The following is a 24,339-nucleotide window of genomic DNA, read 5'->3' on the forward strand; positions in this document are numbered from 1 at the left end:
TATTTTAGTACGTTTTTATGGAAATGATGTAATATTGCAGCGGTGGCCCTAGTGTACTCACATTGTCTGAACAAATATACAGAACAACTAAGGGTTCATTTACAGGGTTGATTGCTTATTTAGCCCCATTACAGTATAAATCATGAATATCTATTTAGGAATAGTCATTTATTAATAACAAACAACAGGCTAAAATTGTATTTACAAAAGCATTCAAAGGGCTACTTGTCACCGTCTGTGTTGCTGGGCTCCCTTCCCCTGAAGATGGTTGCCCTCTCTTTGGTGTGTTGAGACTTTTTTACAAAACTGAATTTCGTCTTAGTCCCAGTGTTCAGTGATGTTCATTTGCAATGATATTCCCAGACTCTTGTGAGATTTAGGTTTGGGCTTCAAAACTACTTGGTTAGGTTTAGGAACGCGCACACTGAAGAAACAACGCGTACAAATCTCACAAGAGGTTCTCAAATCCAGTGTTACCATCTAGACACGACCCCCAAAGACGGTTCTTTTCCTCTGAAAGACGAATATTCCACCTGCTGCATAGCGTGTTGGTGTGTCTTTTATTGCAGTGTCTGCAGCGTCCTCTCTTTGTCTTCACTGGGAAATGTGCGATTAGGTCCTGCATGCACACATCCAGTGGGAGGTGTGCAGATGACCTCTTGGCTGGGACCCCGTTTGGTGGACTGCCATCACCTGATGGTCTCTTCTGAGTGTTCAAAGGGCTCCTTGATGTCACCGTCTGTGTTACTGGGCTCCCATTGCCTGAAGATGTCACCTGTGACGGGGCGTGGTGTGTTTGTTTGGTTGGGGCTCGATGTCCACATCGGCTGGGCAGCCAGTGGGTTGTTGGTTTTCTTTGTCCACTTCGCCGGCATCTTCATCTCCCTCTTCATCACTCGCACCAGTGTCGTCTGATTCCATCTCAAAATCCCTCTCTCTGTTTTGGATGGCATCAGTCACATCCTGCACACCGTACAGAAAACCTCTCTTTACATAAGAAATATGTAAAAAATAATACATGAGTATTATATTGTAGTAGATAACCTGAGGGAATAGATAGGGTGGTGGACCAAGTGTTCAAGGTAGACTTAATCCTATTTACACATTCCCCTGAATTCACACAATACTGTCTGGCTAACCTATTATGCGCTCTATTTATCATACTCAAAGCAATACATGCATCCCTCCCAGAACACTTACATCCCCACATTCAGGAATATTCTCACCTGTCCCTGAACAATGCAACAAGCATCCCCCAAAACCTTCCAGAGCATTCACAACCTGTTTCTGCCAAGCGAGCAGCTATCCATCCATCCATCCATCTTCTTCCGCTTATCCGGGGCCGGGTCGCGGGGGCAGCAGTCTAAGCAGGGACTCCCAGACTTCCTTCGCCCCAGACACTTCCTCCAGCTCCTCCGGGGGGATCCCGAGGCGTTCCCAGGCCAGCCGAGAGACATAGTCCCTCCAGCGTGTCCTGGGTCTTCCCCGGGGCCGCCTCCCGGTGGGACATGCCCAGAACACCTCCCGAGGGAGGCGTCCAGGAGGCATCCGGATCAGATGCCCTAGCCACCTCAGCTGGCTCCTCTCGACGTGGAGGAGCAGCGGCTCTACTCGAGCTCCCCGTGTGACTGAGCTCCTCACCCTATCTCTAAGGGAGCGCCCAGCCACTCGGCGGAGGAAGCCCATTTCGGCCGCTTGTATCCGCGATCTTGTCCTTTCGGTCACTACCCAAAGCTCATGACCATAGGTGAGGGCAGGAGCGTAGATTGACTGGTAAATCGAGAGCTTTGTCTTTCGACTCAGCTCCTTCTTTACCACAACGGTCCGATACAGCGCCCGCATCACTGCAGACGCTGCACCGATCCGCCTGTCAATCTCACGCTCCATCCGTCCCTCACTCGTGAACAAGACCCCAAGATCAGCTATTTGGGCAAAAAAAAAAAACAAGCCCAGAAAAACGCCCGGGATCAGTTAAATGTATTTTTTTAAGTTACAGATACAGTTTCAAATATTGCATCCAGACATAATTTATTCATTTATTCAATTCTGGTCACAAGCAGCTCAAAATCAAATTTGATGAATGTATTCCTCAATAACTAAATATCTACATGTTCTAGACATTGTAATAATCACAAACATTTTTTAAGGCCTACTTGAATCTTGACAAATCCAGTCCAATGAAACAAAGAGATGAGCTTGAAGGGATGTTTGCAGGTTGTGTGAGCTCATGGCTAGAAGGCTGGACCTATAAACACATTTATTCTCCAATAGCATTGCGAGTATAAACAATAGGACCCACTGACTTGTAAATGTGGTCTTTAAAAGAAAAACATTCACAGATTTTTTTAGGATAGCTTAAAGGGATTTTGCAACTGTGGGCCTTACAGGGTTAATGATAATAAAGTGACATGGTGTCATACTGGTGGTGGACTGGTTTCCCAGAAGCTTCCAGCAGTTAGGTGACAGAGTTTATCTCTGCTGACTGATTATCACCTCTCACATTCCTCCACTCTTTTTATTTTTAACCACGTGTGTGTTTGGTGTGAAGAAGTTGGTTTGTTTGTTTTGCAATCTTTACAATCGTTTTTTCATTTTTCTTCAATTCATTCAAGAAAAACAGCCAAATACTGGAAACATTGATTGTTTTACAAAACTTTTTTCCAGTGGACACTGAGAGCTCAATTCATTCAAGAAAACAAAGCCAAATACACAAAACAACTAGAAACAAACTTAGTGTTAGCCTTTTGTGATTACTAGCTAACCATTTCAAGTAATGGTAGATGATATCTCAATTGTTTGACCTGAATGTTAAAACTAAAAAATAAACTTTTTTAAACTCATTTCTGTTGTGTTCTGTGAAGCTTGTGTTTTCTGTATTTGCAGCGTTTTTTCTTTTTTTTAATTCTGCACATGTTGTCAAATTGATGAGGCTGACTTATTTACTTGCTTGTGTTTTGTTTGCATGTGTTTTCTTCAGTCGTAGTATGTTGAGCTCTCAGGGCCACCGTACTCGCCGTCCCTGATTTGTCTTTTGTTCTCTCTGTTGAAGTTTCCATGACAACTAAAACAGTGATATGCAGTGACGACTTCACAGAGTCGGAGGAAACAGGAGGTTTGGCCTTCTAACCTTCTTTCTTCTAAGTTTCTAATTGGTGGAAAACACAGAGAGAAAAATGTTCTATTAAAAAGTTTATCATTCAGTGTGGACAGGCTGTGATGGTGTTGGGAGTCACCATCTTTGTGTTTGAATGTGATATTTTAGGTGTGAGAGTTTCCAGCTGGAATGACTCTGTATTCTTCTCTGCTGCTGATTGGCTGTTTTCAGCGTGAGAACAGAAACGTGATGCTGAGCGGTTTGTTTCCTCTGCAGGCTGAACGCCAGCTGATACCAGATCTGCAGGATGACTGACAGCCATGGACATGATACAGAGAGTCTGCATGAAGTGAAGCTACTGTACATTTAGTGGACAAATCACCTCTAACACGAGGTTTCACAGAAATTGTTTATGTTGTAATTGTACAATTAAAAACAATTGTAATTGTTTATGACTTTTTGTGTGCTATTAGAATTGTTTTCTTTGTCTTTAACTGACCTTTTAAATTTTTACACGTTTCATTTTTTGTATTGAGTAATTTCCCCCCTCTACCGGTGTAGGTCTTTTCTTTTTATCATCTTGTGCTGCGAAACATCTCTGTAGCTTGATTATGCTGCATAATCAGTGTGTTATTAGAAGTGATATTACAAAAGCTGGTTCTCACAGGCTTGATGGAGGCAGAGGTCACTGTGTATGTTTGAGGATATGTACAGTATATATGACATCAGCTCACTGTGACCTTTACAAACAGCCTGCAGAGTTAAACTTGTTATTGGTGTCGAGCTGCTGGAAGCGACTCAGTTTGTCCTCAGTGTTCTTGCCTTTTTTCCTTTTGAATCTGTCACATTCAGACTGAACACAGACGAGCTTCTCTGATTCAAACAAAACAAAATGTTTTAATTAAAGATGTGTGTGTAGAGGTTTTATATATATATATATATATATATATATATATATATATATATATATATATATATATATATATATATATATATATATATACACACACATATACATATTTTAGATGACTTTGCAAAGATTTTTGGTTGCAGTAAAAAGGAAACAATCCGAGGTTAAAAAAAGAAGATGAAGAATGCACAAATAAATTAAAATGTTCAGCTGAAGTGAATAAGAGGCTTCAGCAGTCTGAGTTAGAGAGATCAAATGGGTCTTTTCCAAAGTTACAATCTTTTTAGTACAAAGTTTCCATGTGTCTCCTTGCAGTGGAGGGATAGTAACGAAAAGAGGGAATTTCATTGTAAAAGACGGGAACTCTGGAAGATACTCACTTGACTTGTCCAACTCTGACTGCTCATTTTTACACAGAAAGAGGACTTGTGTGGATTTTGTCCTCCATCTCTGCTTGTTGGATTGTCAAACAGCTCCCTCCATTGGCCAGCCAGCCAAGAGGTAATTGTGTGAAGACTGTGGATGTTCTATCTTTAGGCCAACCGCTAAAGAAAGACCAGGAAAGCCAGATTGTAAAGCCCCCCGGAGGCAGATTTGTGATTTGTGATATTGGCTATAAAATAAAACTGACTAGACTTGAAAACAGAAACAAGGCTCAGGTATAGCCACAGCTCACTGGCTCCATTGCAACACTACACTTCCTGTTTACATCACTAAAAGCATAATAATAATAAAAACTTTTATTTGTCTAGCACCTTTCATTCATAAAATGCAGCTCAAAGTGCTTTACAGTATGGCGGCAAACACAAAACAAACAAAAAAAAGTAGTAAAAATGGTAGAAAGAGATAAAAACGTACTACATTAACTAAATGCCTGCTCGAATAAGTAGATCTTCAGTTGATTTTTGAAAATGTCAGCAGAGCTTGCATATCTAATTTAACTGGGCAGGGTGATCCACAGTCCTGGAGCGTAGTAGCTAAAAGCAGTTTGTTGTCATGGGAAGTGTAGAGTTAAAAACACAAAAGTTATGAATCATCCCAAATTGAAATAAGGAAAAGAAAAACAACAGAAGTGAACAAGAGACAAAATCCATGTACAAAATAGAACAAAGTGTCAGAATGTCTCATCAACATGGTTCTAATAACCCTGCCAAAGTTTAATTACAAATCAACAAAAACTAAATTATCTGAAAAGAAAAATCTAATTTTTGATTATTTATGTGTGTAACCTGATTTTATTGCTGATATATATATATATATATATATATATATATATATATATATATATATATATATATATATATATGATGTTTTATGAGAGAAAAAATCAGATTGCAAAGTAAAGAAAACCTAAAACTAAAATCTTAAAGTTTGCCTCAAAAACCTGAATGAACCTGAGTTAGTATGACTTACAGAAAGATGGTGTGTTTGTCAGCAGTGTGAGTGTTTCTGTACACAGGAGGAGACTCTCTCTCCTACAGAGAACACAGAGACACTGAGGAACCAGACCTGAGAGACGACCAGAAACCAAAGCCAGGATAAAGAGGTTCAGTGAATGTGGTGTTGAAGGTGTGGAGGTGGATCAGTGTGTCAGAGGAGACTCTGTAGAAGGAGAGAGTGCCAGCAGGACAGTCCACATACACTGCTACTCTGTTAGAGACAGGAGGAGGAGGAGGAGGAGGAGAGGACTGTTGTTCTCTTACTGTGCCTGACAGAGTAACCATCATCATCAGAGCATATCAGAGTCCAGGACTGATTATTTCGTCCAAACCTGCAGTCAACACTGCGTCCTCTCCTTCTGATTCCTCTGTAACTCACTGATATATGAGCCCTTCCTTCCCACTCGACCTCCCAGTAACAGCGACCAGTCAGACCATTTCTACACAGCAGCTGAGGCCAGCTGTCAAACCTCTCTGGATGATCAGGATATGGCAGCTTCTCTGTCACTACTGTCACCTTCCTGTTGTCGTCAGACAGTTTGAGGTTTCTGTGTACTGTGTTTGTGTCCAGTGTGAGTTCACAGGCATCTGATGGAGAGAACAAGACACAATACAGCAGCAGTTTATCATCTAACACAGCTGATGGGTTTATTTGTTGCTTTATTAACAGACTGACTGTTTATTAGATCAAAACTTCAGAGTGACTCATCTTTTGGAACTTCTTTCAAACTGAGAATTGAATGCAGATACACAAGCTTTTGATTTAAACTACTTTAACATGTGCTGCCTTGTTTTCATGAATCAAAGTGAACACACACTTACACTTCCTCACACCAGGTTTCAGCCTCTGCTCTCCACCATGTTCCACCCTGGAGGAAGAAACAGAGTCAGGATGAACCTTCAGAAGCTTCCTCATCAATGATCTTCATAAACCTTCACTCAGATCCACCATTAAGACAAAACAGCTGTATTTATAAAACACATTTCATACACAGACTCAATTAACTTTACATAAAATATTCAGAAGAAAACAATCAAATAATAAAAACGTTAGAAAAAGGAAACATCCAAAAAAACTGGAGGTAGTAAAATACTGAAAGGAAAAAAGATAAAAATATAATTTATAGTGTCGATGTCATGGTGCTAATGTTTCTGTCTGTTTGTCCCTGTTGTGTGTGTGTGTGTGTGTGTGTGTGTGTGTGTGTGTGTGTGTGTGTGTGTGTGTGTGCGCTGTGGGGCGTGGCCTCTGAGGAACTGCCAATCAACAACTGACACACTTGCTACCCATGTGCTGCTGTCTGGGCCGGGCATTTTGAGGAAGAAGAAGACAAATGCAGTCCATCCCAGAACAAACAGTGTTGATGACTACTGATATAAGACATTCATTGTGCATCATGTGGGTCTTGAACTCAAATGGGTCTTGGGCTCAATCTTTGAAATTTTTTAAAAATCTTGCTGGATCGTTTGTGGAGGACAGTCTGAAGATGCAAAGATGAAGATGTTTGGTGTCAACTGAGTAAAAAACGTGGGAGGTTTAATTACTTTTACAGTTTTTGAGAAAAATAGAGGGATGGACTTCAAAATTCCTGGCAGCTCGAAGCATCTGAACATTTGGTGATGGTTGCTGTAGCGCCACCATCAGGACTACTGGCCCACAATGCCTGTTGATGTTGTTTGGCATAGGACTGGACGTATTTGCAAAATGTTATTTATTTTCATGCATAGGAAGGCAGATTTCCTAGGAATAATAATAATAATAATAATAACAATAATAATAACAACAACAACAACAACATTGGCAATTCTGCCCAGCCCTTAATGAACCTTCAGAAGCTTCCTCATCAATGATCTTCATAAACCTTCACTCAGATCCACCATTAAGACAAAACAGCTGCGTTTGTAAAACACATTTCATACACAGACTTATTTAAACTTTATATAAAATTCCTTTGTTTTAATTCTATCTTTCATATATTATATTGTTCTGAGCATACTTGTTTTTGCTATTTGCTGCCTCTTTTATTTGTTATTCATTTTATTTTTTATTGTGCAGTATTTGCACTTGTTTTAATTTGCCTGTTTATATATATATATATATATATATATATATATATATATATATATATTTTTATATATTTTCTTCAGAATATTTTATAATAATAATAAAACTGTATTTACCTGTATGTAGCACCTTTCATACAGGTGTAGCTCAAAGTGCTTTACAATAAAGTGAAAAAATGAGAATATATATATATATATATATACAAAATACATGAGAATATATATATATATATATATATATATATATATATATATATATATATTCTCATTTTTTCACTGTATTGTAAAGCACTTTGAGCTACACCTGTATGAAAGGTGCTACATACAGGTAAATACAGTTTTATTATTATTATAAAATATTCTGAAGAAAAAAATTAAATAATAAAAAGGTCAGACAAAGAGGAAACATCCAAAAAAAATCGAGACAGTAAAATACTAAAAGATAAAAAAGGTAAAATATATAATTTATAGTGTCGATCTACAAACTATTCAAGTCAGTGGTCAACAGATACGTTTTTATCTTGGATTCAAAAGTGCTGAGTGTTGAATAAAGTCTCTGATAATCAGAACATGAATGTCCATTTTATTTGTCTCATTTTTTCAGTGTGACCTCGTGTTCATGTCAGCTGTTTTCTGTTTGGGAGGGAGGTTATTTTGCTCTGACCAATCAGCAGTGACTGACTTAACTTTCCCGGTGATGTCATTTTCAGTGGACAAAGAAGCTGTGGTAGAGGTTGTAGGAGCAGTTAACTTAACGTTTGTTGTGTTGATCAAACAAATATGTTATATGATTTAACCTGTAGAGATGAAAACATCTCAGGGTCTATACTGGAGCAGAAGATCACTGATAAGCTTTAAGGACCTTTCAAACAACGCGATTTGTGCTGCGCTATCCGCTGGCCTTGAGCACTTTGCTCGACGTAACGAAAAGCTGTCATGGCGCGGTGCAAACCATTGGAAATAATGGGTTTTAGAGCGCAATGGTACCTTTGTTGCATTGTGCCTGATCCACATTAGTCATATGGATACACTTCCACACACACAAAATGCCTCTACTGCAAGTTTCAGTTAGAAACATAAAATTAAGTTCATGATGAGTGATTAATTGATTGAATAAAAACATCTTTCCTTCCAGAGACCTTACATGTAATATAGCGAAGTGACAGGAGTGGAAAAAGTTTCTAAGTTTCTGAAGCCAAGAACGAACTTTGAACCTCGACTTTTAAGCCAACATAGAAGAGACATCTTCAAAGTGCTCAGAGAAAATAGAAATTTGAACATTTGACAGCTGGGTAAACTCCATCTGCTGATGAAGATCATGTAATATAATCAAAAGCTCCAGAAAAGCTACTAAATGAACCTTGAGCTGAGATTGTTTTGTCAACTGCTGTTTACAAGGACAAGAATGAACTTTGAACTCTTGATAAGTTTGCATCATGGTTTATAAACACTTGACTATTTGTCAAACAGAATGTGTGTTGTAGGTGTCAATAAGTGATCAACACCAGATCCTGGTCTGATATTAGTCAGGAGGTCAGTCTCAGAGGGGACAGGGACTCTCAACACATCACTTACTGTCTTCACTGTTATCAGCAGTGCTGCTGGTTCAGACTGTGAACCAACAGTCCTCAGCTTGTCAGTGTGACCGAGAAACAGTGTGTGAGCTCTTGTTGTCTGTTCATACCTGAGAGTGTCCAGTCTCCAGTGTGGATCCTCCAGTCCAGCAGACAGCAGCTTCACTCCTGAGTCTCCTGGATGATTGTAGCTCAGGTCCAGCTCTCTCAGATGGGAGGGGTTGGATCTCAGAGCTGAGGCCAGAGAAGTACAGCCTTCCTCTGTGATCAGACAGCCTGACAGCCTGGAGACACACACACACACAGTATGGCATGTCATTTATTTAACCAATTTTAATTATTAGAATTTGCTAAATGTTACATTTTCTAATCAGTCCACTGCTTTTAAATTCATTGTTACTAAAAAGTCCATCAGCAAAGTATTTAGACTTAAATCTGCATTAATTTATTTTTGGCCGATCAGGGGCAGAACAACAAGCTGTAAAACACAACACTGACATATTAACACCTCGTGAAGATGATATTGCGAATATCTTAGCAAACAGTTGCCTTGTTCTGCAGAGACCTGCCAAATCTAGCACAGAGGAGAAGAAGTAAAAGGTGAATATTTCTTCATCATTGAGTGCAGACAGCATCTCTGCGAGATTTCAAAAAAACAACTTGTAAGATGCAGTCAGATGCACTGGGAACGCTCTGTGACTGAATCACACAGTATGGTACAGAGTGCTGAGGTTAAAGAAGGGGCTAAGTCTCCACCAACTCTTGAGAAAAATATCTGGCTCTTTAGCTGTTAGATGTTCCACACTCTTCACCATCTAGTCTGACTGTATCTGTCTGCTGTTTGCTGCTGGGCAGGTAGAGTATAATGGGTTTATCAGAGCTTGTTTGATGAAAACAGCTGCCTGCTGCTGCTGAAAAAGGTGCTGATGAGAGCGGTGAGACTGAATCTAAACTGTAAAGTTGTGGGTTGTAAACAAAACAATGAGCTGAAAGCTTCAATGGTCCTAAGAGGTAGTGCAAACTCATGTGATAATTCTCTGTGGGTGTGTCGCTATGAACAACACCTGTCATATTGCAGATAGTAATTTGATCCATTGCTGATATAAGAACATTAATTAGAACAGTTTAATAATGTTTTTTCTTACCTTTGCTGCAGAATTAAAATTAATTATGAATCTTCATAACCAGAAGTTCATGGACAAAATTGGTACTGCAGTGTTACTGCAACTGTGTAATCTACACAGGTTAATCCTTTAGATGCTAGGTATCTTTTTATAGACATTACCAATATATATGTATGTCAAGCAACATTTAAATCGTCATCTGTTAAACCAAATCTGAATCTTGACCTGAGAGAATCTAATTTATAGTGTGGACTCTCCAGGACAGCAGAGAGCAGCTTCTAAAGATGTGATCTGACAAAAACAATCATCTATCCACCTCCACTACCACCGCCGACACCTCCTCTCAGCGTGAGCAGTGAAGGTCAGGTGATTAGGAATGATGGTGCACATAAATGAGCATTCAGTTTAGCATCTTCTCATATTTTTTACTGAGCATCAAAGCTCAGTATCAGCCCTGTGTGTATCAGCACAGCAGTAAAACCTTAATGACCCTCCCGACCACATACATCCATGAAGCGTTTCTTTGCTGTGTCAGCCACAAAAAATAAAACTGGATTTTTGAATGAGAAACAACAATGTGGAAAACCCACATCAGACAGAAAATGTTATTCTAAGGAGATCATCTTTAATATGTCTTAAAACATGTGAGGATATGATCTTTTGAAGTAGACTCTGTGCAGTCGAAACCTCACCCCCACCCACCCCATCAGAATCAGAATCAGAAATACTTTATTGATCCCCGTAGGGAAACTCTTTGTTACAGTAGCTCGCCTTTACGTCAGTGCACACAGGAGAAAGTACTAGAAAACGATATGATACACTATAAACAGGTCAGACATAAATTAAGTATCATGTCGGTATAAGTATAAGATAAACTAAGTGTCGAGTACCAAGTGGGTTTACTGGTAGATGGTGAAGTACAGTATAAAATACAATGTCACTAATTATGTAATAAATAATAGTAGTAAGCGGAGGTGCATGTACTGTCGAGAGTAATTGAGGTATATCCGTAACAATAAATAAGAAAAACTAACAAGGGAAAACTAATATTGCACTTGAGTAGTAAACAGAATATTGCACAATTATTATTAATTATGGCGGAGATGTAATGCTCAATGTCCAGTTTAGTGACCTAGGGTCAAACAGACTAATCCTTAGAGGGAGGAGTTAAATAGTTTGATGGCCACAGGCAGGAATGACTTCCTGTGGCGCTCTGTGGTGCATTGTGGGGGGATGAGTCTTCCGCTGAAGGTGCTCCTTTGTTTGACCAGCACGTCATGGAGCGGGTGGGAGACACTGTCCAAGATGGCGTGTAGTTTGGCCAGCATCCTCCTCTCTGACACCACCGCCAGAGAGTCCAGCTCCACCCCCACAATGTCACTGGCCTTACGGATCAGTTTGTTGATTCTGTTGCCGTCCGCTACCTTCAACCTGCTGCCCCAGCATGCAACAGCATACAGGATAGCACTGGCCACCACAGACTCATAGAACATCTTCAGCATTGTCCGGCAGATGTTGAAGGACCTCAGCCTCCTCAGAAAATAGAGGCGGCTCTGGCCCTTCCTGTAAACAGCCTGAGTGTTCTTGGTCCAGTCCAGTTTGTTATCTAAGTATACTCCCAGGTACTTGTAGTCCTCCACAATGTCCACACTGACCCCTGGATGGAAACCGGGTCACTGGTGCCTTGGCCCTCCGTAGATCCACAATCAGCTCCTTTGACTTTGTCGCATTGAGCTGCAGATGGTTCTGCTCGCACCATGAAACAAAGTTACCCACCACAGCCCTGTACTCCGTCTCATCACCACCGCTGATACATCCCACCACAGCAGAGTCATCAGAAAACTTCTGAAGGTGGCAGGACTCTGTGTGGTAGCTGAAGTCTGTGGTGTAGATGGTGAAGAGGAAGGGAGAGAGGACAGTCCCCTGAGGGGCCCCAGTGTTGCTGACCATGCTGTCTGACACACAGTGCTGCAGCCGCACATGCTGTGGTCTGCCAGTCAGGTAGTCCACAATCCAGGACACAAGGGGGGCGTCCACCTGCATCGCTGCCAGCTTCTCTCCCAGCAGGGCAGGCCGGATGGTGTTGAAAGCACTGGAGAAGTCAAAAAACATGATCCTCACCGTGCTTGCCGGCCTGTCCAGGTGGGTGTGGATGCGGTTAAGCAGGTAGATGATGGCGTCCTCAACTCCCAGCCGGGCTGGTAGGCAAACTGAAGGGGGTCCAGGAGGGGTCTGACGATGGGCCGCAGCTGTTCCAGCACTAGTCTCTCCAGGGTCTTCATTATGTGGGAGGTCAGTGCCACCGGTCTGTAGTCCTTGGAGCCACTGGGACGTGGCGTCTTCGGCACAGGAACGAGGCAAGATGTCTTCCACAGAATGGGGACCCTTTGAAGACTCAGGCTCAGGTTGAAGACGTGTTGAAGGACTCCACAAAGCTGGGGGGCACAGGCTTTTAGCACCCTGGGGCTAACGCCATCGGGGCCTGCAGCCTTGTTTGAGTGGAGCCTCATCAGCTGTCCTCTCACCTGGTCAGCAGTCAGGCACACAGCAGAAGTTACAGGTGGGGGAGGGGGGGAGTCGTTGGTCTGGAGAGGGCCGTTAGCCTGATGGGGAGGGGGGAACAGAGTACTCAGAGGAGCTTGAGGGCCGACAGCAGCTGAGTTAGAGGGGGGATGAGCAGGAGCCGGTGTGTCGAATCTGTTAAAGAACAGATTAAGTTCGTTGGCCCTGTCCAAGCTGCCTTCAACTCCTCTGCTGCCAGTCGGTCTGAAGCCAGTGATGGTCTTCATGCCGCTCCAGACCTCCCTCATGTTGTTCTGCTGGAGTTTCCGCTCCAGCTTCCTCCTGTACTTCTCTTTGGCCTCCCTGATTTTCACCTTCAGGTCGGCCTGGATTGCCCTCACCTCCTCCCTATTACCATCCGTAAAGGCCCTCCTCTTGGCATTCAGAATGTCCTTGATGTCCTTTGTTACCCACGGTTTGTTATTTGGATAACAATGGACCATCTTGGTTGGGACATTGCAGTCCACACAGAAGTTAATGTAGCCAGTGATGCACTCAGTGAGCCCGTCAATGTCCTCTCCATGAGGCTCACAGAGTGCATCCCAGTTTGTCACTTCAAAACATTCCTGCAGTGTCTCATAGGCCTCCCCTGACCATCTCCTCACTGTCCTTGTGGTCGCAGGTTGCCTTTTAACTAGAGGCACATAGCAGGGTTTAAGGTGAACCAGGTTGTGGTCTGACCTACCCAGAGGGGGGAGGGGAGAAGAGCTGTATGCATCCTTAACGTTAGCATACAGCAGGTCCAGTGTCCTCTCCTCTCTAGTAGGACAGCTCACATACTGGGTGAAATTAGTCAGTGTTGTTGAAACACTGACATGGTTGAAGTCACCCGAGATTAAAATGAGTGCACTCGGGTGTTGAGTCTGTAGATGTGCTATGGTGGTGTGAATGGCGTTGCACGCCGATGCTGGGTTAGCAGAGGGGGGGATGTAAACAGCCACAACAATGGCATGTGAAAATTCACGTGGCAGATAATATGGCCGGAGTCCCACAGCTAACAGTTCAATGTCCCGGCTACAGATACTCTGCTTGATGGTAATGTGACCAGGGTTATACCATCTGTTGTTAACTAGAACAGCAAGCCCGCCGCCTTTCCGCTTACCGCTCCCGGTGTGATCCCTGTCAGCCCGAAAAGTCTGAAAGCCGTCGATGGAAACGTTATGGTCCGGGATATCCTGGTGTAGCCATGTCTCTGAGAAGCACATCAAACTACACTCACGGAACTCCGTCTGACTCCGGGCTAACGCCGTTAGCTCGTCCATTTTATTCGCCAGCGATCTCACGTTGCCCATGACGAGAGAAGGCAGACACGGCTTAAATCTCTTATTCTTAAGTCTCTTTTGTCTGCACCCCTCTCTCTTCCCTCGCCGCTTTGTTCCACCTCTGCATCCTCGGTGTGTTCTCCTCCAGATCTCCGTGGGGACATCAGTTGTCCTGGGCGCCATGCTGCCCGGCTTCAGCGCGATCAGCTGTTCCCTGGTGTAAACAATGCGGCCAAACAGCTGATCTGCAGCGGTGCCCCGACCGAGTAGCAGAAGAAGAAATTCCACGGCGAAAAAAAGTACAAAAACACTTTCTACCCTCATTTTCGCAAAGAGCGTAGTTTAAATTACACTTACACACAAGTTACTCAAGTTTGGAAGAAAAAAGGAAAGTTAAAAGTTGGAAAAAAGGAAAGTTAAAAGTTGGAAAAAGTAAGACGACGAGACGGAGCTACAGCAACAGGCAGCATGCGGGCTGGCGCATGCGCACTAATCTGTCGGTCATGAGACCACTCTTTGCAAGCTTGCCGGTCCCACATCCAAAAAGGTAAAAAACCCCTACCCATAAGGCATTTAATGTTTGTACAACACAGTGTTACACAAAAACATCACAGTGTGATCTGACCTGAGAGTCTCCAGGGTACAGTGTGGACTCTCCAGTCCAGCAGAGAGCAGTTTCAGTCCTGAATCCTGCAGGTCGTTGTTACTCAGGTCCAGCTCTCTCAGACTAGAGGACTGGGAGCTGAGAACTGAGGACAAAGTGTTACAGCTTCTTTCTGACAGATTACAGCCACCCAGCCTGAAGGAGAGTTAGTGATAAAGACAAACATTGACACCGTTTCTATTGTCTACAATGTGAGAAACACATTTCTATGGTTGCCCTCTCTGACTCAATGAGTTGAAAATTCAAGCATTAGGGTCTCAGGAGACGAGAACAATTTTTTTATTGTGAATATTACTGGAACCAAACAGCAATTTATCAAAATATATAAAATACAATCTTATTTCTGGGATCACAATAATATACAGAAATATTTTAGCCTTAAATGCACTACACTGTATTCCCCCCTACATTCCTACATCTTCCTACTTTCACCTGTGGAGGTACAGTCATACTGAAGAAACAATTTGAAAGAATGTTCAATTCATCAACTAACCAGTCAGTTGACTAGATCTTCTCACTTTACTGAGACTTTAATTAGTTCTGAACGCTCTGTGACTGAATCACACAGTATGGTACAGAGTGCTGAGGTTAAAGAAGGGGCTAAGTCTCCACCAACTCTTGAGAAAAATATCTGGCTCTTTAGCTGTTAGATGTTCCACTTTCTTCACCATCTAGTCTCTGACTGTGTCTGTGTGCTGTTCGCTGCTGGGCAGGTAGTGTATAATGGGTTTATCAGAGCTTGTTTGATGAAAACAGCTGCCTGCTGCTGCTGAAAAAGGTGCTGATGAGAGTGGTGAGACTGAATCTGAACTGTAAAGTTGTGGGTTGTAAAAACTAAACAAGTAGCTGAAAGATGCTTAAACGGTCCTTAGAGCTGAGAGGTAGTGCAAAGTCATGTGATAATTATCTGTGGGTTTGTCACTATGAGCTTCACCTTTCATGTTGCATGGTCATTTGATCCACTGTTAATGTAAAAATACTGAATAGAGCAGGTTTAATGATTGTCGAATTTTACCATTGTTACAGAATTAAAAGAAATTATGATGGCTTCTCAAAGACATCATCATCATTACCAGAAAAAGTTTTGGAGAAATTGGAACTGCAGTGTTTTTGAGTATAATCTACACTGTTAAATCCTAAATATGTTGGGTGTCTTTGTTTAAGAGACATTAACTTATATGTCAAGCAACATTTTATCTGTTAAACAGAAGCTGAATACTGACCTGAGAGTCTCCAGTGTACAGTGTGGACTCTCCAGTCCAGCAGAGAGCAGCTTCACTCCTGAATCATGCAGGTCGTTGTTACTCAGGTCCAGCTCTCTCAGACTAGAGGACTGGGAGAGAACTGAGGACAGAGCTTCACAGCTTCTCTCTGACAGATTACAGCCACTCAGCCTGAAGGAGAGTTAGTGATAAAGACAATACTGTTTCTGCCATCTACAATGTAAAACACATCACATTTCTATGGTTGCTCTTACTGACTTGCTGAGTCAAACAACCAAACATAAGGATATTAGGCGACAAGAAGATTTTTGGACTATTAGTGTTTTTCATTGTGTGTATTACTGGGATCTAATAGCAATTCATGAAATTTTCAAAAATTATAGTCACATCTCTGGGATCCCAATAACGCAGCAACATAAACAAGTAATTTGAGCCTTAAATGTGATAGATCTTTTTTTATTTCATGGCTGCATTAATCTGTGCTGGTACAATGATACTGAAGAAACAGTTTGAGAGATTCTTCAATTGATCAACTCAATTCGTTGACTAAATCTTGCGAATATGAGTTCACTAAGACTTTAATTAATTGAGAACAACCCTACACATGTAATACAGTTAGTATCTGCAGTTATCTGTCCACTTACAGAGCTTTGTTGGAGGCTTTGACCACTGGCAGCAGCCTCAGAAGAACCTCCTCTGATGGAGAGTATTTCATCAGATCAAACACGTCCAGATCTTTTTCTGATGACAGTAAGATGAAGCCCAGAGCTGACCACTGAGCAGGCGACAGTTTATCTGTGGAGAGACTTCCTGAACTCAAGTAGTGTTGGATCTCCTCCATTAGAGAACGATCATTCAGTTCATTCAGACAGTGGAACAAATTGATGTTTCTCTCTGGAGACAGATTCTCACTGATCTTCTTCTTGATGTACTCGACTGTTTCCTGGTTGGTCTGTGAGATACTTCCTGAGTGTGTCACTAGGCCTCGTAGGAGAGTCTGATTGGTCTGTAGAGAAAGACCCAGGAGGAAGCGGAGGAACAAGTCCAGGTGTCCATTTGGACTCTGTAAGGCCTTGTCCACAGCACTCTGGTAGAAATGTGTTGGTTTCAGGTTTGTCTCTAAATGGTTTAGACCACAGGGAGGTCAAAAGTCCAGTCCACCAGGATGTTGTTTCTGACAGCAGACTGACACCAGAGTTGATGAATGTCAGATGGACATGAAGAGCAGCCAGAAACTCCTGAACACTCAGATGGATGAAGCAGAACACCTTGTCCTGGTACAGCCCACTCTCCTCTCTAAAGATCTGTGTGAACACTCCTGAGTACACTGAGGCTGCTCTGATATCGATGCCACACTCTGTCAGGTCTGATTCATAGAAGATCAGGTTGCCTTTCTGCAGCTGCTCGAAAGCCAATTTTCCCAGAGACACAATCATCTTCATGCTCTTTTTATTCCAGTATGGATCTGTCTCAGCCCCCCCATCATACTTGACGATCTTCACTTTGGACTGAACCACCAGGAAGTGGATGTACATCTCAGTCAGGGTCTTGGGCAGCTCTTCTTCTTCACTGGTCTTCAACACATCCTCCAGAACTGTAGCAGTGATCCAGCAGAAGACTGGGATGTGGCACATGATGTGGAGGCTTCGTGATGTCTTGATGTGGGAGATGATTCTGTTGGCCTGCTCCTCATCACTGAATCTCTTCCTGAAGTACTCCTCCTTCTGTAGGTCAGTGAACCCTCTGACCTCTGTCACCATGTCAACACACTCAGGAGGAATCTGATTGGCTGCTGCAGGTCGTGTGGTTATCCAGAGGCGAGCAGAGTGAAGCAGGTTCCCCCTGATGAGGTTTGTCAGCAGCACATCCATTGAGGTGGACTCTGTAACATCAGTCAGGACCTCATTGTTCTGGAAGTCCAGAGGAAGTCGACACTCATCAAGACCGTCAAAGATGAACACAACCTGGAACTCTTCAAACCTGCAGATTCCTGCTTCTTTGGTTTCAGTAAAGAAGTGATGAACAAGTTCCACCAAGCTGTACTTTTTCTCTTTCAGCAGATTCAGCTCTCTGAAAGTGAATGGAAATGTGAAGTGTATGTCCTGGTTGGCTTTGTCTTCAGCCCAGTCCAGAGTGAACTTCTGCGTTAAGACTGTTTTCCCAATGCCAGCCACTCCCTTTGTCATCACTGTTCTAATTGGTTCATCTCTTCCAGGTGAGGGTTTAAAGATATCTTCACACCTGATTGTTGTTTCTGGACTGTCTGGTTTCCTGGATGCTGTTTCAATCAGTCTGACCTCATGTTCATCATTGACCTCTGCAGTTCCTCCCTCTGTGATGTAGATCTCTGTGTAGATCTGGTTCAGAAGGGTTGGGTTTCCTGCTTTAGCAATCCCCTCAAACACACGCTGATATTTCTGCTTCAGGTGAGATTTGAGTTGATGTCGACAAACTGCAGCAACAGTTCCTGAATGAAAACACAACAGATTAGATCAGTGAGTGGATGTTAGTGTTAATATGAGGAAAGTCAGGTGTGGAAAAGTCTCTTACTGCTCTGCAGACGGTCAGCCAGCTCCTCCTGCTTCATTCTCTTCAGGAAGTGCAGTGTGATCTTCAGAAATGCCTCTCTGCTGCTCGTCCTCTGCTCTTCCTCCTCACCATCCACCACCTCCTCATCCTCACTCTGTCTCCCTAAGCATTCTGGGTAATCTGGACTCAGAACCTTCTGGAACTTTTTCAGCTCGTTCTTCACAAAAGTGACAACGTTTTCCTCAAGATGCTGGAAAAGGAAAATAAAACTTTTAAATTATGTTTTTTATTCCATTTGCAGCTGAAGTAAAAGTCGTTGGACATTTACACACCATAAATATGGAGTCCAGGTCTGTTGGATGCTGCTGGACAGACTGACCACCAGGAACCTGCTGAACTCTGTGGAGAAAACAGGAAGTATGTTGATTCCATTGAATATCAACAGATACCCATTTTCACATTTCGACTGAGCGATCTGGTTACACAGGGCTGATGGTGAACTGCCACCCCACATATCTTTCTAACGTTTCCTGGCTGAAATTCCACTTTTACTGTATCATGTGTTAAATGATGCATTTCCTCTGATTACAGTGACAGAGATCATGGAGTTTGATGATTTAAATCATAAGCTAACAGTAACTCCTGCTGGGTTTAATGAGCTCGTCCACACAGCACTTTCACATCCAGACTGTGGAAGTCGGACAGAAGTGCTACGTTCATGTTAGTTTTCCCAAAGTCTTTGTCATAATTAATTTCAGACCAGTGTTTAGAGACTGAAGAACTGCCACATTCACACAGACCACCTTCATCTGTCAGAGGGGGCGACTGCAGACCGCGATTAACCCAAACATCTCTGCTTCCACTGTCAGTGTAAATGTGTTCAGAGATGCTTGAGAGTGCAACACACAATCAGCCACCGGATTCGACTATATCTCCAAGATACAGAGGGAGACATGAAACATTAACACTGAAGACCAGTATTCCTGACATTAACCATCCAACTTTCTCCCCAAAAGACTGAATATGTGGACAATAACTAAATACGTTGTCATGGTCCACCTGTACTGATCCACACTTCCTCCAGTAAGAGCACTGGGTCCCAGTTCTTTTGCATTTCAGCTGAGGGGTTATAAGATGCTTTCTTGAAACTGACCCAAGTTATTATTCTAAATTTGGCATCATGGGTATTTTTGTGAAATACATTTGAAATTGTCTTGCAGCAATTACAGCTACAGCTTACAATTATTTCCATTATTGATTAATCTCTTAATTAGATTTATAAGTGATCGAAAACTTGTTTAGACCGTAAAATGATAGAAAAGACTGAAAAAGTCTTCATTTGGTCCAGAACTCAAATATATTACATTTATAATGATATAGAAGAGAGAAAAGCAGAAAATCATCACATTTGAGAAGATGGCACCAGAGTGATCAACATGTTTGGCTGGTTAATGTACTCTCAAACTGATCAATCGATTCATGTATTAACTGTTTCTGTGAGTTAAAAAAAAGTTGGCAGATCCTTTTGTGTCATGACTTGATAGAAGGAGAGCTGCAGAATAACAAACTCACCTGGTTAAAGTCTTACCTTTCTTCAGCAGAGTGGTGTCCATCTCTGAAGTTTAAAGGATGACCCATGGACTTGTCACTCTTCATGGACACACAGCTGGGTCCAGGTCCAGGAGAGTCTGGTCTCTGCTGACGAACCCTGATAGAAACAGAGACAAACCAACGCACCTCTCAGACCTTCAACTACAAATTTATGGTCGAATATATTAGAATCTGAAAGAGAGCCAGTCCAGAAAAACCAAGAGGTGCGTGCAGACAACAAACGGTTTCTGCTGACTCAGGTGGCAGTGGCAGCTGCTGCTCCTGTGTAGGTGTACGACCATTTACCACAGCCGCCTGAACTGACCATCGCTGAAAACTGAAACCACTCGTTATTTGTTAGCTAGTGCGCTATATTTACATCCTGCCATTTTAAGACAAGATAAACCTGTATTGATCCCCGCTGGGGAAATTCAGTTGTTGCAGCAGCACAAGGACAGCAACAAGTGCAGATAAATAGGGAAAGTAAAAGAAAGAAATAACAAAAAACTAAAATAAGAAAATACTCAAAACAGAAACTATACAAAAGTTACAAAATAAAGTATTTACACAAGTAGAAATCTGAATTCTCAGTCACCTGTATGCTCTATATAGAGCCCTAAAAAATCCTGACACTTGAACAAAAGAAGGACTGCCCCTGGCAGGTACACTCCTTCCTGCTGAACAGCTCACAAAGCAAAGCTTTGCCTCTGACAGATGTGTACCCTGAATTATATGACCCCAGAGTACAAATATGTTAGCTTGTACAAAGACAGGATTAGAGCAGCGTCAGCTTCAGACTTTGATTATCTGCTTTGGGACGATAAACAGAGTTCATAATATCCGTTAGCTGAGCTGGTTATATAAATTGAGTCGAGCATTTGTTGTGTTTTAGGCTACAACCAGGGTTCGAACTACGGGGGGGGAGACATGAGCTCCCACAAAGCCTCATCTGAGGAATTTAGGGGGAGCTTTAAAATACTGTAATTTTTGGTGCCACTGGGTTTTTTTTCTGTATAAATGTGTATTTCCAGAAAAACCAAGAGGTGCGTTCAGACAACAAACGGTTTCTGCTGACTCAGGTGGCAGTGGCAGCTGCTGCTCCTGTGTAGGTGTATGACCATTTACCACAGCCGCCTGAACTGACCATCGCTGAAAACTGAAACCACTCATTATTTGTTAGCTAGTGCGCTATATTTACATCCTGCCATTTTAAGACAAGATAAACCTGTATTGATCCCCTAAAATAAGAATAAAAACAGAAACTATACAAAAGCATTTGGAGAGAAAAATTACAAGGTAAAGTATTTACACAAGTAGAAATCTGAATCCTCCGTCACCTGTATGCTCTATATAGTATATTTTCCTGTATAATTAGGTTCCTGACATAAATAATAGGCTAATAATGAAGCATTGGGCAACATGCCTGTTTCTTGGTGTTACCTCGAGAATGTTTCACTGTGCAGCGAGCATTGGGTGTTGTGTTTGGAGTATCTGCTGGAAAAGTCATCTTGCTATGTTTTCCATAACATTTGAGGCTGTGGGCGTGTTCATCACTGCCGTGGGATGCAGCCTCGGTCGGGTCTGTTTAACAAAGCAACACACAGCTCTGCCTGTCCGCTGTACGCCGGCTTTTTATTGTTTTTCGGCAGAGAGCGATTTAAAAAACGTTGCAACGGTGAATCATTTTCCTGTAAGTCTGGGACCATGTTGACTTACTGAGTCTCTGAAGGAAGTCGTCCTTTAAACTTAAAAGGTTCATCCATGGACTGGTGGCTCTTGATGGACACACAGCTGGGTCCAGGTCCAGCAGAGTCTGGTCTCTGCTGCTCTGGGCTTCAACACAACACACACAGAGCTTTGACTGTGAATAATGATGGTGGAGAGATCTGAGAGCTGAACTCTGACATGGAGAAGAGTCATGGACAGTCAGAGATCCTCAACTCACCTCTGAGCTCTGGTCTGGCTGCCATGTTCCCCACACAGAGTGGTTTTAGAGGGGGGGGCTCCCTCCTCTGTCTCCTCACACTGGTTCATAGCAGAGCCCACACCTTCACACAAACACAACAACATGTTGTCAGAGCTCACACATTATTTAGCATCATTCCTCTCAGTCACATGACAAACATGCAGAGCTCTGACTGGAGGAAACTCAGGAAGCTTTCTGACACCGAATTCACTAAAATCCTAAACACACAAATCTGACAGTTTACATGAATAGAAATGTTGACAGTTTCAGCTGCAGTGCAATATTTTAGTTTTAAAAAGGTGCTTTCAGGCTCTTTAAGGATTCAGGCTGAATGGTGCCAGCAAAGAAACAACTAGGTGGTGGGGACATATTATTAATACAAATTCATAATGATGTGTTATTAGAAAGTGGTACCCACACCACTTCCACAGAGCTGAAGAGCAGCCCAGCACATGGACAGACTGCAGTCAGCATCACAGCAGCTGCACACAAAAGCCGGAGTGCGCCTGTATTCTGATCTTTACGGTGACGTCATTCCGATGATTTTGTCCCAAACAAACAAACAAACAAACAAACAAACGGTTGCAACAAGAAAGCAGCTTTCACACTGCTGACTGACTGTTAGCAGCTGTTTTCACTGTTTCAAACGTCTTCTGCTAAAAAGCACAAAGGCCGAGCGGTGGATCCTGTCGACCAACGCCCTCAAAGCCTCTCACACATTCACACAGCTTTTACACCAATGATTGTGTCAAACTAACGCAGACACACACAGTCAGATAACATGAGTCCTTACAGAAGAAAAGAGACATGAAAAACACACTTTTACCTTTTTGTCTGGACGGAGAAAAGAATCTGCGCCAGGACGAGAGAGAAAGTGAAAGTTAGAGACGGAAAGAGAAGTGAGCTTGAAGAAGAAAGCTTCTCTGTGCTCACCTGAAATCTCACGCTGTGTACTTACCAGGTGATGTTGTGACAACTAGCTTCGAGCCAATCACAGTCCAGTATGCAACGTACACAGGTGTGATGTGAAGACTCCAAACTCCGGTGCACATAGACTGACTGTATAATTGAGAGGTTCATAAAAGGCCACCAGGGGGCATCAGTTCGAACCAGACACAATGTTCCTTTGAGTTGTTTACTGAATAAACAGAGGAGGATGTGTGCTTCTGTAATGTAGACAGTGCAACAACACTTTCAGAGGAAAAATCACATTTCTGGTAAAGATGCTGTTATAAGAGATGCCAAATACAAAACCAGAAATGAAAAATAACTGAGGCCATATTTCTGAAATGGCTGTTCAAACACTGATTGCAAAGTGCAACAATGAGGCGCTCTGCTAAATCAGCTGAACATCTTCAGTATTTCTACGTTTCGGAATACTTTGGCGTCGTCTGCGGCGAGCGTATGCTATGACTGTTTGTTGTCACCCTGCTGCTGCCACAATACAGCGCCCGATCCACGCTGACTGGCTGTGGGAAGACCCAAAACCCAAAATGGGAGCAGTGGTAAGTTTTTCCTTTAACTGCTCCAAAGAAGAGTCACACTCCGGCGTCCACACAGCACAAAACTGGTGCCCTGCTGTTCCCACCTGAACAGTGGTTGGCCCGGCCACCTGTGAGAAGCAGCTTACAGCAGCTCGTCACAGCACAGACCTTGGACGAGTCAGTCCCTACACCGCCTGTGACACCTGACGGCCCAAGAACTTCACTGACTGCTGTAGAAAAGCACATTTCTGAAGCTTCACCTTAAGGCGAAATCGTCCTCATATACCACTCCTTTGTTTAGTCAGGTTTTGATAGGAGATGGATAAATCACTTTCAGAAATCTTTTTATTTCCAGACAACTTCAGAAAATAATATTCAAACAAACTGAAATATTCCAATCAGGCAGGCCGGGTTTTCCACTGAACCTCCACATGAAAAGTGAAAAAGCTCTCCATTAACAGAAGAATCTAAATTCTGAGCCCTGATAGAAACCAGGAAAACTAAACTACTGAGTCATTTGTCGTCACGGTTTTGGGTTTTTGTCCTGTTGTTTCCTGTTTTATTTTGGAATATTCTCCCTCCCTCTTGTGTCTGGTAGTTTTGCTTCCTGTCTTTGACTGCTTTGATTGTTTCCCCGTGTCTCGCTGTCCCCCCGACCTGAGTGGACTTCAGCCCGTGTCTCTTTTGTTCAGAGTCAGATCATTGCTGTACCGGGTGTCCTGCGTTTGTCCTGTGTCTCTGTGCGCTCCCTGTGGATTTACCTGTGTTGGACATTTACCTGAACTTCTCACCCTCAGTTGTTTTGTCTTCCTTCGTAATAAGTAAATAGTCGTCTTTTGTTTCCACCGTTTCCATGT

At 42.6% G+C, this 24,339-nt stretch overlaps 3 protein-coding genes across 4 annotated transcripts in view; 2 read left to right on the forward strand and 1 right to left on the reverse strand.

The window, feature by feature from the left end:
• Window positions 1–24,339, forward strand: part of LOC122873026 (NACHT, LRR and PYD domains-containing protein 12-like) — a 657,912-nt gene that overhangs the window by 103,327 nt on the left and 530,246 nt on the right. The window lies entirely within an intron of this gene.
• LOC122873083 (E3 ubiquitin-protein ligase Midline-1-like) overlaps window positions 1–24,339 on the forward strand; it is a 243,179-nt gene that overhangs the window by 79,904 nt on the left and 138,936 nt on the right. The window lies entirely within an intron of this gene.
• Window positions 5,270–23,085, reverse strand: LOC122873031 (protein NLRC3-like). Its single transcript, XM_044189299.1, is given in 13 exon segments — window positions 5,270–5,677; window positions 5,679–6,031; window positions 6,266–6,312; window positions 9,189–9,362; window positions 14,652–14,825; window positions 16,558–17,010; window positions 17,012–18,380; window positions 18,464–18,692; window positions 18,775–18,841; window positions 20,031–20,150; window positions 21,749–21,865; window positions 21,978–22,080; window positions 22,957–23,085. Coding segments are annotated over 13 exon segments (3,498 nt in total). The 5' UTR covers window positions 23,051–23,085; the 3' UTR covers window positions 5,270–5,479.

The sequence above is a fragment of the Siniperca chuatsi genome, linkage group LG3, assembly GCF_020085105.1.
Source record: "Siniperca chuatsi isolate FFG_IHB_CAS linkage group LG3, ASM2008510v1, whole genome shotgun sequence".
Lineage (NCBI taxonomy): Eukaryota > Metazoa > Chordata > Actinopteri > Centrarchiformes > Sinipercidae > Siniperca > Siniperca chuatsi.